The sequence below is a fragment of the Cherax quadricarinatus genome, chromosome 67 (genome assembly GCF_038502225.1).
Source record: "Cherax quadricarinatus isolate ZL_2023a chromosome 67, ASM3850222v1, whole genome shotgun sequence".
Lineage (NCBI taxonomy): Eukaryota > Metazoa > Arthropoda > Malacostraca > Decapoda > Parastacidae > Cherax > Cherax quadricarinatus.
Genome location: NC_091358.1, coordinates 4718804 through 4737716, shown reverse-complemented (window position 1 = coordinate 4737716; position 18913 = coordinate 4718804). Strand labels below are relative to the sequence as shown.

At 38.0% G+C, this 18913-nt stretch overlaps 1 protein-coding gene across 3 annotated transcripts in view; it reads right to left on the bottom strand.

Annotated features, from left to right (window-relative positions):
- Positions 1 to 5217: 5217 nt before the first annotated feature.
- The window catches only part of LOC128699621 (TATA element modulatory factor), a 104591-nt gene continuing 90895 nt past the window's right edge, over positions 5218 to 18913 (bottom strand). For 2 of the 3 annotated variants that reach the window (XM_053792353.2, XM_053792351.2), the window contains 3 exons: positions 8503 to 8681; positions 7959 to 8036; positions 7495 to 7661 (listed from right to left, as the gene is read on the bottom strand). In XM_053792353.2, the coding sequence (XP_053648328.2) occupies positions 7638 to 7661; positions 7959 to 8036; positions 8503 to 8681 (281 nt within the window). In that variant the 3' untranslated portion in view covers positions 7495 to 7637. Of the gene's footprint in view, positions 7662 to 7958; positions 8037 to 8502; positions 8682 to 18913 lie in introns of all 3 variants that reach the window. The other variant, XM_053792352.2, reaches the window with a different exon arrangement.

Below are 18913 nucleotides of genomic sequence, written 5' to 3'. Positions count from 1 at the left end.
CCATAATGTTTAACTTCACTTAAAATTCACAAGCCAAATGCTCTACAGCTCTGTATGACCTGTAAGGGTCATGCAGAGCTGCAGGGAGGGATGTGTGAAAGTAGGAATGTGCAAAGGCTAGCAGTGAGGGGGTAGGGGTTAATGCAAGATAATAAAAAAAAAAGGTGAATCAAATTGGCAAAATAATTAGTTTTCATTAAAAAATGGATGTCAAAGATGGGACTTTTAGCAAGGTTAGTGTGTTTGGGCAGAGTACATGTCAGAAGTGGCTCCTGCATGCCTGCTGGTAGAGAGGATATTATGTTGGCATGGTGGACTAACACTGACCTAACAATCCTCGCAGAGCAGTTCCAATAGTTTCTCCATGAGGTATTTATGAATGAGTAGTATCTGATATGAAAGTTTATTTAGGTACAGGTACACAAGTACAGTTATCATAAATAGTGTAAATTACCAAGAATAACCCCAAAAAAAGATAGCAACTTATTTTCAGTGGGTTCTCCAAAACCCAATTGGTGGGAAGATAGCCAGAATCTTGAAATGCAGTTTGACAAAAAAACAATTTGCTGGGGGGTTCAACTCAGACCAACCAAAAAAAAACTTGCATTTGTGGTCACAGTGGTGCCTATGCTAACCTTCCTATGGTATAAAAAATATACCTAGTTGGATAAATCTTATTGTAGCCAGCTGGCCCAGTAGCTTGTGCAACGGTCTGGAGTTTTACAACTCGCTAGCTGTGAGTTGAATCCCCACCCATACAGTGGTTTGTTTACAATTGTGTCATTACGATTTCATGAGTTGAACTAGTATTGTTGCCAGCTGTTGTGGAGTTGAGAGAGCACTGAAAAATAGTCTGAGAAGAGAATACCCCTTTTGAAAATCAGGTCATGAATAGTGAACTAAGCAGCTGAGTCTGCTTGTTACACATTGCTCTGAAGATCAAGATGTCCAGGGACTAGCAAAAAATGCCTTTTTTTTTTTTTTCTTTTTACAAGACAATGGGATGAGGTAGAGTGAAATTACTGGATAGCATTGTAACAGTATGAATGATGAAGTGAACATTATTGTAATGTGTATGACAGAGAATTGGCATACAACTCTGCTATGAAAACACTAGCCATCTCTAGTAAACGACCTTCAATTCTTCTTTCAGGAAACTGCTGTATACCTGGCACCATTGGGAGATTTAGAACCAGCAGTGTTTGATGCAATTGCATGAAAATTAAATTGGAACTGTTCAAGAAAGAGTAAATATAAGATTGTAGTGGGCAAATGAACTGCACATGGTAGGAAGGAGTAAACATGAATTGACAGAATTTGCCAAGGAGGGAGGGGAAAAGGAAGTTCCAGAGTGGATGTAAAGCAAAGGCAAAGTATCCTTTTGACTGTCTCCCATAGATCTGCTACTCATGCCATTGTTGCTTATGTAGATTTGTTTTCAGCACAGCTCCCTTAAATATGCTACAAATGGTGAATTTTTGCTTAGATACGAGTGGGTAAAGTATAAAAAGAAAAAAATTCTGCCCTATGCAGTGTATGATTGGTGTAAAATAGCAACTTCTGAGTATTTTCTAGGGTTTTATTGGTGTTTCTTGATATCACCTGAAAGACTGGAAGAAATACTAATGAAATAGAGATTTTTGGTTGGTTTCAGATAGAAATGGAGCTCAAAGTGGGCAATTTGCCCACCCGGTCTGTTTCATGGGGTTTTTACTAGGTCTGCTTCAGTTAATGAGATTGCTTCAACCATGACCAATCATTCTTGGTTATATTTCGTTATCTGAGAAGTAGTAAAACTAACTTATTTTTTTTTGTGATAATGGATTCAAATTAGAAGGTAAGTGTTATATAGGAGAGGCCTAGGGATGTGATTAGTGAAAATAAGAAAGGTTGCATTAGTGGCTGGAATGCCTATTATTTATTAAGTTGAAATGTTTTTGTGTAAAATTGGCCAAATTAGACTTTGCACATTATAGGGTAGCTCTGATAGTTAAACAGGCAGTTTCTTGTGCTCAATCAATAGAACAGAAGGCACATGAACAAAATAGGAACTGGGTCAAATCGAGCATTGGAATTTGCTTAAAACAGGACTCGGTGGGCAAAATTGCTGATGCATAAATTGCAACCAAACCAACTTTGCACCTACATAATTCTGAAAGTTTTTTTTTTTTTTTTTTTCATAAAATTTTGCATTTTTGGTGTCATTACTCTGAAAAGCATTCTCTCATTTCAGACTTTTTTTTTTTTTTTTTTTTTAAATCTCTGCACTGTCAGCACCTTTAATTTTGGGGGCCGCAACAGTGAAAGGAGTTAAAATAATTGTAGCTTCTAAACATAAAAGTTGATACATTAGCTAAAAAAGAATGTTTTTCAGCAAGACCATAATGTTAACTATGGTAAGTTGAAAAGAGGAGCTAATATAACTTTAGAATATGACTTCAATGACTATTGTTCACTATATTTAAATAACACCAAAGTGTTATTTAAATATATACATATTGTTATTTAAATATATACATATTGCCATGTAGGGAAACTTGCGCATAAGTATTACTGCATGCGTAAGTCATAGTGGGTTTAATTGCTGTGTTATGTACAGGTAATTTACATCTGATAAACACCTAAGGGAGGAGGAAGATAGGGTGAGATATAAGCAACTATTAGCAGAAAGGTGGGCTAATGCAAGTTTGAGTAGTGGGGGTTTTGAAGAGGGTTGGAATAGTTTAAAAAATGCAGTATTAGAATGTGGGGTAGAAGTTTGTGGCTATAGGAGGCTGGTTGCAGGAGGAAAGAGGAGTGATTGGTGGAATGAAGAAGTAAAGGATGTGATATAGGAGAAAAAGGTGGCTTATGAGAGGTTTTTGCAAAGCAAAAGTGTTATACAAGAGTAAAAGAAAGGTGAAGAGAGTGGTGAGAGAGTGCAAAAGGAGAGCTGATAATAGAGTGGGAGAGGCAGTCAAGAAATTTTGATGAAAATAAGAAAAAATTTTAGAGTGAGATAAACAAATTAAGAAAGCCAAGGGAACGAATGGATTTGTCAATTAAAAACAGAGTAGGGGAGTTAGTACATGGGGAGCTGGAGGTATTAGGTAGATGGCGGGAATATTTTGAGGAACTTAAATGTCAATGAAAGGGAGGTGGTAATTTCATGCACTGGCCAGGGAGGTATAACATCTTTTAGGAGTGAAGAAGAGCAGGATGTGAATGTGGGGGAGGTGTGCGAGGCATTACATAGAATGAAAGGGGGTAAAGCAGCTGGAACTGACGAGATCATGACAGAAATGTTAAAAGCAGGGGGGATATAGTGTTGGAGTGGTTGGTATTTTTGTTTAATTAATAAATGTATGAAAGGGGAAGGTACCTAGGGATTGGCAGAGCGCATGTATAGTTCCTTTATATAAGGGGAAAGAGGACAAAAGAGAGTAAAAATTATAGGGGAATAAGTTTACTGAGTATACCAGGAAAAGTGTACGGTAGGGTTATTATTTAAAGAATTAGAGGTAAGAGAGTAGAATTGCAGATGAGCAAGGAGGCTTTAGAGTGGGTAGGGGATGTGTAGATCAAGTGTTTACATTGAAGCATATATGTGAACAGTATTTAGATAAAGGTAGGGAAGTTTTCATTGCATTTATGGATTTAGAAAAGGAATATGATAGAGTGGATAGAGGAGCAATGTGGCAGATGTTGCAAGTACAGTATATAGAATAGGTAGTAAGTTACTAAATGCTGTAAAGAGTTTGAGGATAGTGAGGCTCACATTAGGGTGTGTAGAAGAGAGGGAGACTACTTCCCAGTAAAAGTAGGAATTAGACAGGGATGTGTAATGTCACCATGGTTGTTTAATATATTTATAGATGGGGCTGTAAAAGAAGTAAATGCAAGGATGTTAGGGAGAGGGGTGGGATTAAATTATGGGGAATCAAATACAAATTGCGAGTTGACACAGTTACTTTTTGCTGATGATACTGTGCTTATGGGAGATTCTAAAGAAAAGTTGCAAAGGTTAGTGGACGAGTTTGGGAGGGTGTGTAAAGGTAGAAAGTTGAAAGTGAACATAGATGAGAGTAAGGTGATGAGGGTATCATATGATTTAGATAAAGAAAAATTGGATATTACATTGGAGGAGTTTGGAAGTGAATGTTTTCAGATATTTTTGAGTTGACATGTCAGCAGACGGGTTTATGAAAGATGAGGTTACCCATAGAACTGATGAAGGAAAAAAGGCGAGTGGTGCATTGAGGTATATGTGGAGACAAAAAAACATGATCTATGGCGGCAAAGAAGGGAATGTATGAAAGTATAGTGGTACCAACACACTTATATGGGTGTGAAGCTTGGGATGCAAATGCTGCAGCAAGGAGGTGGCTGGAGGCAGTGGAGATGTCCTGTCTAAGGGCAATGTGGGGTGTAGCTGTATAGCCCTTGTGGCTTAGTGCTTCTTTTTGATTATAATGATGTGTGGTGTAAATATTATGCAGAGAATTCGGAGTGTGGAAATTAGGAGGTGTGGAGTTACTAAAAGTATTAGTCAGAGGGCTGAAGAGGGGTTGTTGAAGTGGTTTGGTCATTTAGAGAGAATAGATTGAAGTAGAATGACTTGGAGAGCATATAAATCTGTAGGGGTAGGGGTCATCCTCGAAAAGGTTGGAGGGAAGGGGTGAAGGAGGTTTTGTGGACGAGGGGCTTGGACTTCCAGCAAGCATGTGTGAGCGTGTTAGATAGGAGTGAATGGAGGTGAATGGTTTTTGGGACCTGATGAGCTGTTGGAGTGTGAGCAGGGTAATATTTAGTGAAGGGATTCAGGAAAACAGATTATTTTTATAGAGCCAGACTTGAGTACTGGAAATAGGATATTGGCAGTTTGGAGGGATATGTTATATATCTTTATAGTATATGCTTCTAAACTGTTGTATGTCGGTGCTTCTGCAAAGACAGTGATTATGTGTGAGTGAGGTGAAAGTGTTGAATGATGATGAAAGTATTTGGGGGGGGGGGGATTTTTTCTTTTTTGGTCACCCTGCCTCAGTGGGAGACGGCCGACTTGTTGAAACAAAAAAAAAAAAAAAAATCCTTTGCTCTTGTATGCCAAATTTGTATGCAGTCAAAACATCTTTGTAGCAGATACCATACAAGTTAGCGACACTTGCAGTCATGATGCAAGGATACAATTATTGTATAACAGTGTTAGAGATAACACTATTACATAAATGAAATAAGTAGGTATAAAATTTATTTTCTGAAGGTACTATACATACATGTGATTGAATTTTGGTTTTACAATTTGAATTTATGAACAGACAGTAAGCTCATCATTTATATAAATATTTAAAGGCTGAATGTGAAGGTGACAATGAAGGCAGTTATTCAACCAATTTTGCTGCAAGTATGAAATAATTAAAAAATTGGAAAGTTTGATTTACATAATTATGAAGCTAATGGGTAAAGCTGCATTAGCTGATCTAGAAGCAGTTATGGAATTCCCAAATTATGTAATTTGTGCTTGTCTTTCTCCCAATGTTATCCTACTTCAAACTTTTAAATAAAGTAAAAACTATATGTACTAGATCCAGTATTCCAATGCTAAGTTACCTTATTTTTGGTAGCATATGACTTGTGGTTTAGTGCATTTTTTTTTGAACAAATAAACTGACATTTTTCCTATTTACCTGGTACAGTTCAAATACAAACTGGAGGAATGTGGCAATCAGGGGCACAGCTGGGTGTGACACTTTTTGAACTAGTGTTATGACCCATTTACAGTTCATTTTAAATGTAATGCTTTCAAATTAGTATATATAGTACTGCTGTTGAATCTGTGGCCATTACAAGCAAAAAAGTGCTGCAAAAGCTATTGATGCAGAGTGCAAGGGAAGGATTATACTGTGCTCTAAAAAGTGTTTCAGATTTGAATCTCATCCTTGTTAAATAGGGATGATGATATATTCACAGGGAAGCACTAAACTTGCAGGTATCAGGTTTGATCTTTAGGAAAGAGAGTACCATAGGTACAATTCCTTGAATCAAGGGTGTTCGACCAGTATCAAAACCCCCTAAAGGGAAACAAGATTATTAGAATGATTAAAGTTACTAATCTTTTACTTTTAGAATGATTAAAATACAGTATGGCTTTCAAAATCTAAATAAAAAGGACAAGAGAGAAGGGGGATAACTGATACAGTACTTGCACACCCAAAAAAAGGAGGGGGGGGATTTCATGTGTAAAAAAATGTAGTCCCATACATTATTTTAAGATAAGCTTTTAAGAAATTGTGTACAATATAAAAGTATGGTGTTAATAAGCCGTCCAGTAGTGATAAATATACCAGACATTAATGTCCATTACATAGCACTGAATCACTCTTATAGGTGTAGCACTTTCCATGAATATAACAACCAGTTGTCTGTTCCAAGATTAGTGAATACAAGTTATAGTGTGTACGTTTGCAGTATAATTACAGTCTTGGAAAGTGCTTATACCCCATACAGGTTTAGCCTATTTTTTTTTTATATACTGTACTGTAATACTATTTACAGAGTGCAAAAGCCATAAGAATCATTCAGTGCTACCTGGTAGAGGAAAAAAGTGATGGTGGTGTGGGAAGGATGGGGTCACCTGTGAAGCATTGGTGAGTGCAGAAATTCTGTTTTCACTGACAATATTGTGCTTAGCAACTGTTATGACAGTAATTAGCAAGCAATTTCATCAGCAGAAGAGCTGGAGTAAGTTACATAAGTTATGAAACATGATGCACAAGTACCATGTCCCCCTCCCTCTCATTATAACCATTTTATTAAGTTTTTAATTTGCATATTAATAAAAGGGGGGTAATCTAAGGCATAGGTAAGTCTAACCATTATCCATAAAATTCTAGTATCAGAAACAGGTTTGTCTTCCATTATTTTGGATATACTGTATAAAGAAAAGGTATTTTGTAAACTATATGAAAATTGGTTTAGTAATCAAACTGTGTTATCTATTGTATCTACAGGTCAAGTAACAAAATATGGGACGGTATTGGAGGTACTGGAAGAAGTTTGGGTAATTTTTTATCATTTAAATATATACCTCAAACATATCCAATAAGTAAATTAATTTCACACGTGACCCTATTTTAAATCCAGGAAATGACTTGTTATACATTAGTGATGATGAAATGAAATGCTGCTTTTTTCATATAGAATTGGTGTGATGTAAATGAATGGCAGTTTATATAAACACACAGTCTATATAAAATTTGGTGAATGAATCTCTCACACAAATAAATATTCTAATATTTATACACATTATAGTAATAAAATATACAATTAGACTGTGCACAACTATGACTTCATACATTATATACATACTGTATTAATTTGCAGAACAAATGCCTGTGACTTATAGAAACTAAGCCAAAAGAAGTCCCTTTCCTTACAACTTCTATGGCACACCACTCTATATAGGTCTATGGCATTGTTAAACAATGTGTAAGTGATCATTTACATCATGTGCATAATACCACAAACTTTCAATCAACTTTGCATGTTGAGCATTAAACTGGACAGGTATACCACCATAATTTGGTAGATTAGAAAAGTACAAGAGACTAAGTATTGCACTTATATCAATTTTCACATCATCAATATTTTTGGAAGGTTCATTTCTGGAGGAGCTGATCAATCTGAAATTAAAAAAAAAACTTTTACCACTATAATACATAATTAAAATAAACATTGCAGACTGTTCTGTACATTAATGTTTTAAAAGGATTTGAGGAGTATTATATATTTCATAATAGTTCCAGGGATTATCCTTGTGGACCAGATCTCTTTAATTGGAAAGAAATATTAGAGGAATGAGAAACAAGAATATAGACCTTTATGCAACAAGTCATGAATATCTAATTAGTGCCTGTACTACTACAATATCAGGAATATTAAGAGAAATATTTAAGTAATTAAGATGGAGATGAACAAACCTGAGCTTTATACATTTCCTTCACATCTGCCAGGTCAAGCCGCAACTCCTCAACCTCCTCCACCTTTTCTCCATACATCTGTAAAAGACCATACATTAACTGACTAAAAACATGAAGATGACAGTTTTCACTACAAAAAGTTTTTTTTTTCTTTTTTTTTATCTTACTATATCACCCATTTCCTGCCCTCCCTCGGTGGGAAATGGCAATTTCTGACAGGGCTGAATTTGTAGCTAAACTATGCATATATGCTACTTGGAAAAAAATATGATTTGGTTTACTTTTCCCATAAAATACAATTGTAGCAGCAGTTTCGAAAAGAGTTTGAAGAGAACAGAACAGATACGAACCAGCTAATCCATTGCTTATCATAATGAAATGTCTAGCAAAACATGTCTATGGACAGTTACAAGATCAGCAGACAACAAGACTTCATTGCGAAACTAAATACAGTATACAAAAACAAATCTCATTTGCAAGTTAGAAACTTAATGAATATAAGGCCTAAAACTAGCAATTTAAATATAAAAAAAAGCTTAAATACCTGAAGAAGAGCATTGTACTTTTGTTCCATGTCTGCATACTGGTTCTGCAGTGCTTGATGATTCTGTACTTGAGTTTGCAGGGCATCTATCTGACTTGTCACTGTTACTAATTCCTGTGCCAGGGTTTCTCTCTGTGTTTCGTACCTTGTAACTTCACTCTGGAGATGATGTACCTCCCCTAAGAAAATAAATATATACATATACATGTGGCAGATGTTGCAAGTATATGGAATAGGTGGTAAGTTACTAATGCTGTAAAGAGTTTTATGAGGATAGTGAGGCTCAGGTTAGGGTGTGTAGAAGAGAGGGAGACTACTTCCCAGTAAAAGTAGGTCTTAGACAGGGATGTGTAATGTCACCGTGGTTGTTTAATATACAGTGGACCCTCAACCAGCGATGGCATCAGTTAACGATAAATCTGACTAGCAGTACATTTTAACGCAAAAATTTTGCCTCGACTAGCGCTTAAAAACCTGACCAACGCTATTCGTTCCGTTCAAGACGTGTCCACTTTGGCCTGAGCTCGCCCCACTTGTCCCATGGGTGCCAAGCAGGACGTACATTACTCAGGAGGAAAAGGCACTCCCAGGACATAAGCCTATGAAAGACAGGCTTACTCTGATGATGTGTGCCAATGCTAATGGTGATTGCAAAGTGAAGCCTTTATTGGTGTATCACTCTGAAACTCCCAGAGTGTTCAGGAAAAACAATGTCGTCAAGGCTAATTTGTGTGTGCTGTGGAGGGCAAACAGTAAGGCATGGGTCACTAGGGACTTTTTCTATGACTTTTTACACCATGCATTTGCCCCCAATGTGAAAAATTACCTAATTGAAAAGAAATTAGACCTTAAGTGCCTCCTGGTATTAGACAATGCTCCTGGTCATCCTTCAGACTTGGCAGAGCGACTTTCTAGGGACATGAGCTTCATTAACCCTTTGAGGGTTTTGGTCGTACTAGTACGTCTTACGCGTAGGGGTTTTTGACGTACTAGTACGCATAAATTCTAGCGGCCTCAAATCTCGCAGGAAAAGGCTGATAAGCCTAGATGTGAGAGAATGGGTCTGTGTGGTGGGTGTGCGCAGTAGGAAAAAAATCTGGGACCCAGTGGTGCATTGTGGGAATGCCATCATAGTACACAATTTCCACCGTGCCCTGCGGTAAGAAGTTCCTCACTCCTCGGCGAATTGGGACACTTTTGTTCCCCAGTGACAGTTCTAATACAGATGGAAGTGACAGTGAAGATGAGTTTCAAGGTTCTGGTGAGGTTTTGACCGAAACTAATGACCATAATATGGGTAATAGTGAGGAAACCCCAGACAACCCACAGCCTTCCACCTCTGGTGCTGGGCCGTCGTTCAGTTGTACCAGAATCAAAGAGGAAACTCCTATTTTCCAAAATCCCAGACTCAGATGTGAGCATTGGTGATGATAATGATAGTGATTATGAACTACAAGCTCTTCAAACTTGTTCCAAGAATGGAGCAGGAGGAGGAGGCAGAGGAGGAGGAGGCAGAGGAGGAGGAGGCAAGAGGAGGAGGAGGCAAGAGGAGGAGGAGGCAGAGGAGGAGGAGGCAGAGGAGGAGGAGGAGGAGGAAGAAGAAGAAGAGGAGGAAGAAGAGGAGGAGGAGGAGGAGGAGGAAGAGGAGGAGGAGGAAGAAGAGGAGGAGGAGGAGGAGGAAGAAGAAGAATACGTAATGATAACAATAATACATAATAATAATAATACATAATAATAATAATACATAATAATAATAATACATAATAATAATAATAGGTAATAATAATAATATGTAATAATAAATGTTCACCCATGACAGTAACAAGATAAGGGGAGATAACATCTGATAAGTGCTGACTTTTGATGAGGGTAAATGAGGGTAGAGCTGATGCCAAAAGATGAGATGAACATCCCCCTCCCTTTGTTTTTGCTGGTATACTAACATTTCTGTCTGTCTATTTGCCTGTCTGTCAAGCTCCCTGTCTATCCATCTAGCTCTCTGTCTCAGAGAGCCACAAGACTGCGTCATCACTTTTACTCACATCTTCAAGCAGAGTATAGCACTTTGTCTGGGTTTCTTGGGTTATCCTAGGTAATTTATACTATGTATACTTGTATTTATGTGTACCTGTGAGACAGAGATAGACAGACAGATAGAATGAGGGAGAAAGATAATTAGATAGAATGGAGGAGGGGAAGCAGCATCCGACCCCATTGTTTTGACAGGCCAGAGGGGGAAAGAGTAATGAGCCAATATGTCACTTTGACAGCTGCCGACTCCTTGTAATTTACACTATGGACGAGGAGGAGAAGGAGGAGGAGGAAGAGGAATAAGAGGAAGAGGAGGAGGAAGAGGAATAGTAGGAGGAAGATTAGGGGGAAGAGGAGGAAGAGGAAGAAGAGGAGGAGGAGGAAGAGGAAGAAGAGGAGGAGGAGGAAGAGTAGGAGGAAGAGGAAGAAGAGGAGGAAGAGGAAGAAGAGGAGGAGGAGGAAGAGGAGGAGGAGGAAGAGGAAGAGTAGGAGGAAGAGGAAGAGGAGGAAGAGGAAGAAGAGGAGGAGGAGGGTGGAACACTAGTACACTGGTACTGGTACACTAACATTTCTGTCTGTCTATTTGTCTGTCTGTCAAGCTCCCTGTCTATCTGTCTATCCGTCTAGCTCTCTGTCTCAGAGAGCCACAAGACTGTGTCATCACTTTTACTCACATCTTCAAGCAGAGTATAGCACTTTGTCTGGATTTCTTGGGTTATCCTAGGTAATTTATACTATGTATACTTGTATTTATGTGTACCTGTGAGACAGAGATAGACAGACAGATAGAAAGAGAGAGACAGATTGAAAGAGATAGAATGAGGGAGAAAGATAAAACACCATTTTGTATGACACCATGTTTCAGAGTTCCACAAGCTGCAGAACTAATAGGAATATGTTCAGTGACTGTATATTGGTATATATATTATAGAACAATAATAATAAACAATGTTTTGTATTGTTTGTTTTTGTAAACAAGTTTTGTAAACAATATATTGATAATTATGTTTGTGTGCTTATTGTGTTGTATACAACGAGTGTATATATGTACATTGCACCTTACTTTGGTCTCATAGGCCACATAAGTTATGTGAAAAAATAAAATAGTGAAAAAAACAACAAACCTTCAAATACAAGTAAATCAAAGTTTACCGGGTGAGCGGCAGTCGCCGCTGTTGCCATACGCGGCTCATTTTCTGCAAACTTCATGCATCCATATCTCCGTAAGTATTGATGGTAAAATTTTTTTGTTTATCCTATAATGTTCAGAAAAAAAAACTATTTTTTCATAAGAAAAAATAATTTTTTTTTTTTTTGAAATTTGGCCGACCCTGAGAACGAGTTTCGGAGAGGGCCTGTCGACCCTCAAAGGGTTAAGGTGAAGTTTTTGCCTCCTAATACCACTCCTCTCCTGCAGCCCATGGACCAGCAGGTCATTTCCAACTTCAAGAAACTGTACACAAAAGCCATGTTTGAAAGGTGCTTTGTAGTGACCTCAGAAACTCGACTGACTCTAAGAGAGTTTTGGAAAGATCACTTTACCATCCTCAATTGTGTAAACATTATAGGTAAGGCTTGGGAGGAAGTGACTAAGAGGACCTTGAACTCTGCTTGGAAAAAACTGTGGCCAGAATGTGTAGACAAAAGGGATTTTGAACGGTTTGAGGCTAACCCTGAGAATCCTATGCCAGTTGAGGAATCAATTGTGGCATTGGGGAAGTCCTTGGGGTTGGAGGTTAGTGGGGAGGATGTGGAAGAGTTGGTGGTGGAGGACAATGAAGGACTAACCACTGATGAGCTGCTAGATCATCTTGAACAGCAAGAGGGCAGACCTGAGGAAACTGCTTCGGAGGAGGGGATACAGAAATTGAAGAAGTTGCCTTCTTCTAAGATTAAGGAAATGTGTGCAAAGTGGCTTGAAGTGCAAACCTTTATTGATGAAAATCACCCTGACACAGCTACTGCAAGCTGTGTTAGCAACCTGTACACTGACAATGTTGTGAACCACTTTAGGAAAGTCATAAAGGAACGAGAGGTACAGGTATCTATGGACAGACATGTTGTGCAACAGAAGTCCAGTGACTCTGAAGCTGGTCCTAGTGGCATTAAAAGAACAAGGGAACTAACCCCAGAAAAAGACTTGCTACCTCAAGTGCTAATGGAAGGGGATTCCCCTTCTAAACACTAAGAAGATCAATGCTCTCCCCTCCTCCCATCCCATCAATCATCACCAGATCTTCAATAAAGGTAAGTGTCATGTAACTGTGCATGTCTTCTTCAGTTTGTGTGTATTAACATTAATATTTCATGTGGTAAATTTTTTTTTTCAATACTTTTGGGTGTCTTGCACAGATTAATTTGATTTCCATTATTTCTTATGGGGAAAATTAACTTGACTAACGATTATTTCGATTAAAGATGAGCTCTCAGGAACGGATTAATATCGCTGGTTGAGGGGTCCAGTATTTATAGATGTAGTTGTAAAAGAAGTAAATGCTAGGGTGTTCGGGAGAGGGGTGGGATTAAATTATGGGGAATCAAATACAAAATGGGAATTGACACAATTGCTTTTTGCTGATGATACTGTGCTTATGAGAGATTCTAAAGAAAAATTGCAAAGGTTAGTGGATGAGCTTGGGAGTGTGTGTAAAGGTAGAAAGTTGAAAGTGAACATAGAAAAGAGTAAGGTGATGAGGGTATCAAATGATTTAGATAAAGGAAAATTGGATATCAAATTGGGGAGGAGGAGTATGGAAGAAGTGAATGTTTTCAGATACTACTTGGGAGTTGATGTGTCAGCGGATGGATTTATGAAGGATGAGGTTAATCATAGAATTGATGTGGGAAAAAAGGTGAGTGGTGCGTTGAAGTATATGTGGAGACAAAAAACGTTATCTATGGATGCAAAGAAGGGAATGTATGAAAGTATAGTAGTACCAACACTCTTATATGGGTTGTGAATGTAGCAGCGAGGAGGCGGTTGGAGGCAGTGGAGATGTCCTGTCTAAGGGCAATGTGTGATGTAAATATTATGCAGAAAATTTAGAGTGTGGAAATTAGGAGAAGGTGCAGAGTTAATAAAAATATTAGTCAGAGGGCTGAAGAGGGGTTGTTGAGGTGGTTTGGTCATTTAGAGAGAATGGATCAAAGTAGAATGACATGGAGAGCGTATAAATCTGTAGGGGAAAGAAGGCGGGTTAGGGATCGTCCTCGAAAAGTTTGGAAGGAAGGGGTAAGGGAGGTTTTGTGGGTGAGGGGCTTGGACTTCCAGCAGGTGTGCATGAGTGTGTTTGATAGGAGTGAATGGAGACGAATGGTATTTGGGACCTGATGATCTGTTGGAGTGTGAGCAGGGTAATATTTAGTGAAGGGATTCAGGGAAACCGGTTATTTTTATATAGCTGGACTTGAGTCCTGGAAATGTTGTGTATCTTTTTACGTATATGCTTCTAAACTGTTGTGTTCTGAGCACCTCTGCAAAAACAGTGATTGTGTGAGTGAGGTGAAAGTGTTGAATGATGATGAAAGTATTTTCTTTTTGGGGATTTTCTTTCTTTTTGGGTCACCCTGCCTCGGTGGGAGATGGCCGACTTGTTAAAAAAAAAAAAAACATGTACTGACAAGACCAGTTAGCTGGACTTGAGTCCTGGAGGTGGAAAGTACAATGCCTGCACTTTAAAGGAAGGATTTGGGATGTTGGCTGTTTGGAGTGACATCTGAACTGATATATTTGGGTGCCTCTGTAAAGACAGTGATTGTATGAATGATGGTGAAAGTGTTTTTTTTTTTTTGGGTCACCCTACCTCAGTGGGAGAAGGCCAAAAAAATAATTTATGATAAAAACCTGTAACAAAACATTCATTGAACAATGAAAAAATAAACTGTTATTTAGTGGAATGAGCTAGCAATGATATAATAGAAGTTAGACAGGTGTTCAAAAATAGGTACAAGATGACTCGATAACCTCAGCTGGTCGAAAATGAAGATGAAAAACCCCAGAAATGGAGCTTCCTTGCCCCCCATTCCCCACAAATTCAAACAGGTACTATATTTACAAATAAATAATCACAGATTTCCTATTTCTGGACTGTTGGAATGCCTGCAGTATGGCATTCAGTGTCTCATTGGTGACTAATTTCCAAAGTAGTTAGAGATATTAGGGAGGGGATGCCACTGGCTAAAGTAGTACCTGATAAACACATGGAAAAGTAAAGAGATGACAGGCAGGGAAGAAGTTAACAAGAGGAGTTCTCTTCAGGTCAAGTCTCAGACCCATGCTGTTCTTGATATACAAGGCATTGTGAGGCAGAAAAGAATAAGTGCCAAATTCAAATAATGGAGAAAGAAATAGGTATGGAAGAGATTGAAGGTATGAAGTTCAAGTTACCATACTGTGTTATGGGATTCTGAGCTTAACTTACAGATGCAGAAGACAATAACTACACATTCCCACAGACAAAACATTTACGAATTGCTTCGCTCACTAACTCGGATATTGGCAGTGGCGGCACCTAATTATTTTTTTCTGCCATGCAGTGCCTCATATGTCAACAACCTTCCTGGAGGGATTTATTCCTACTTGTAGAAGTCTGCACAATAAAGTTACATGATGCAAAATTCATGAGAACAAAAACTGAAAAAGACTACAAAAAGCTGCAGGGAGACAATGTTTAATTAAGATAACAATGGTCTAATAAATGGTAACTAAGTTCAGCATTAATAAGTGCATTGCAATAAGGATGGAAAAGGAGAAAGTATGACAGTAGTACTGTAAATAAACTGAAAGAAAAGTAGCTATTTGTGTTAGAAATGAAAAAGGAACTTAGAGATATACAGTATTAGTACACCTACCATCCGACTTACGACCACTCGACTTATGACCGTGTTTTTTATGCAAAATTTCTGGGAAATAAACAACTATTTGTGTTGTACACAGTGTTTATCCTAAACCTTACAGTATAAAATACAGTACTTACAGCATAAAAAGTAAAGTAAAACATGAAATACCAAAATAAAACAATAAAATAGTCATTACAAAAATGTTTTGTTGATATCCAGTAGTAAATTTCGACTTACGACTGGTTTCTCGGAACCAAACTCGGTCGTAAGTCGGATGGTAGGTGTATAAAGTTTCAGCTTAAAACTGCATTATTTTTTTTTTTTATCTCAACAGCCATCACCCACAAAGGCAAGATGACCCCAAAAAATAAAAGCTTTTCACCATCATTCATTCAATAGCTGTTTTGCCACAAGTGTGTTTGCAAAACAATTCAGATGATTCCAACTGTAAAATTACCCTTCTGTCAGATTGCAGGCACTGCCATTCCCACCTCCAAGACTTGAATCCAGCTAACTACTTTCCCTGAATCCCTTCATTAACATTACCTTGCTCACACTCAACACCATGTCTATAAAAAACACTAGTCTCCATTCACTCCTATCTAACTTGCTCATACAAGCCTGAGGAATCCTTAAGCCCCTAAAATTCAAAACGTCCCTTATTCCCTCCATCTGTTCCTGGGATGACCCCCCTATCCTTAGCACCTTCCACCACATTATTAATATGCTCTCTTTGTATTCTTTCCCCCCTTTCCACTCTACATGCTCATACCACTTCAACTGCTTCTCAGTCATATGAATTAAACCCTTGGAGACTCCATACTACCTTTTTATCTCTATGCTTTGAAGAATCTGCATAATATTCACACCATACATGACATCTCAACTGCCCCTAAAAAAAACCTTGTTGCAAAATTCATAACCCATGTTTTACACCCATAAAAAAAAGTGTTAGTATCACCTTACATGTATTCTGGCACATTTCTTTTTCTTATCTTCCAGACATTTCTATTGAGAAATACCTCAACACACTACCTATGAATAACTAATAAAAGTGTAATCAACATTTGTCAATGCTCAATAATACCTCATATTAAGACTAACTCAGAAAATTAGTCTATATATTTCAAACTTCCAGAAAGCATGTGTGAGCGTGTTAGATAGGAGTGAATGGAAACGAATGGTTTTTAGGACCCGACAAGCTGTTGGAGTGTAAGCAGGGTAATATTTAGTGAAAGGATTCAGGGAAACCAGTTATTTTTATATAGCCGGACTTGAATACTGGAAATGGGAAGTACAATGCCTGCACTTTAAAGGAGGGGTTTGGGATACTGGCAGTGGTACCCCGAGTTTTGAACTGCTCCCAACACGAACAATTATGTAAGTGTATTTTTGTAAGTGCATTTGTAAGTGTATTTTTGGGGGTCTGAAATGGACTAATCTAATTTACATTATTCCTTATGGGAACAAATTTGTTTGGTATCAGCACTCGAACAGCCTTCTGGAATGAATTAAGTTCGAAACTTGGGGTACCACTGTACATGCTTCTAAACTGTTGTATCTGGGTGCTTCAGCAAAGACAGTGATTATGTGTGAGTGAGGTGAAAATGTTGAATGATGATTAAAGTATTTTCTTTTTGGGGATTTTCTTTTTGGGTCACCCTGCCTCGGTGGGAGATGGCCGACTTGTTGAAAAAAAAAAATTCAAACCCCTGCTGGGGTCCTCTTCAGCAGATACAAAAATGAAAGGCAAACATGAATAGTATATAGGAAGCCTGTGCCTCTTAGCCATGCAGATAAGTATGGAGTGTTAGCTCATTGCGTGGGAAGACAGGTCAGGGAGCAGGTGGGTGTGATGTGTCAGCTCTTGAAGCAGGTGACTGGAACCAAACTTTCCACCCCACTTCCTCCTCATCTGTTCTATAATTTACCAAATCTTTCATAGAACCATCCGCTGACATGTCCACTCAATTATCTAAATAATCCACTTCCTTCATACCCCTCTCCTTCCACTCTGAGATTTAATCTGTCACTGTAGACTTTTTGTTACCTTTTTCTGTGTTCCCTTTAATATATCCTCCCAAATTTACCCACTAGCCTTTATAATTTATCTTCGGAATCTTCTGAAAGAACTGCGTCATGAGCAAACAATTCCCACTTTGTATCAGATCTAATATCTTTCAATCCTACACTTCTTCCTAGCACTCTGACATTCACTTCTTTTACCAAAATTATAAATCTGTTAAACAACCATAGTGGCATCACAGTTCCCTATCTAACTTACGCTGACAAATAGTCCCACACCCTCCTACATATCTTAACCTGAGCCTCACTATCTGCATAAAAACTACTACTATTAGTAACTTACTTTCTATTTCATATGTTTTGCAACACCTGTCTCACTGCTTCCCTATCAACCTTACTGCATGCTTTTTCTAAATCTAAAATTGCAACAAGTAGCTCTTTACCATTATCTAAGTACTGGTTATTTATATACTTTAATGCAGACACTTGATCTACACATCCCCTACCCATCCTAAACCATTGCTGCTCCTCTGCATCCATACTTTTTGTCTTACCCTCTAACTCTTTCAATAATGATTTTACTATTCACTTTACTCAATATACTCAACAATTTTTATGCATATTCTCTCCTTTCCCCTTTTTCCTTATACAAGGAAACTATACATACTCTCTGCTAATCCTTAGGTACTTTCCCTTCTTTCATGCATATATTGAACAAATGCACCAACCATCTAAACTCTCTATTCCCACCTACTTTTGCTCTCTTGTCTTAATCAAGTCTGTCCCAGCTGCTTTATCTCATCTCGTCTCATCCTACCCACTGTCTCATGCACTTGCCCCATATCCATCTCAGGTTCTTCCTCATTCCTATAGGATGAGAGGAGAGAGAAGCTTACAATGACGTTTCAATCCAAGTTTGACTGAAACATTGTAAGCTTCTCTCTCCTGTGTGCAGGTTATTTGTGTATTATTCCAGCCATGGTATTGTGCCTTTTTGTTCTTCATGTAATCACTGCCTCTCCATCATTAATATTTAAGAATGTGTCACAATATCCTCTCCATATTTCCAGTAATTCCACCTCCCCATCTAACATCTCCCCTCTTTCATTGTTCCTGAGTCACTTAGTGCACATTAAATCTCTGCAGAAATTCATGACATGCATCTTTCTGACTAATATTTAGAGAGTATAACGCACATTATAATACAGTCTGTGTTAGTGTTTATCATATTTTTCTAAGATGGTGGCTATTAATTTAGATACAATGTTGGTTTGTGGCTCTAGCTCACAACTCCTCATTTTGATATTTTCCCCAGGATTTTGAAACAAAAAACTTGGACTGTATATGTGTGCAGTAATGATTTGGGAACAAGCAATTCAGATATGTTTAGCTATATTAAAAAAAAAAAAAATCCCATAATCCCTGATTCCCCTAGGAAATTGTTGGTAAAACCATTCAGTAACTTTAAACTGTTGACATAACAGTGACCATCTCATTTTATTTAATTCCACACACT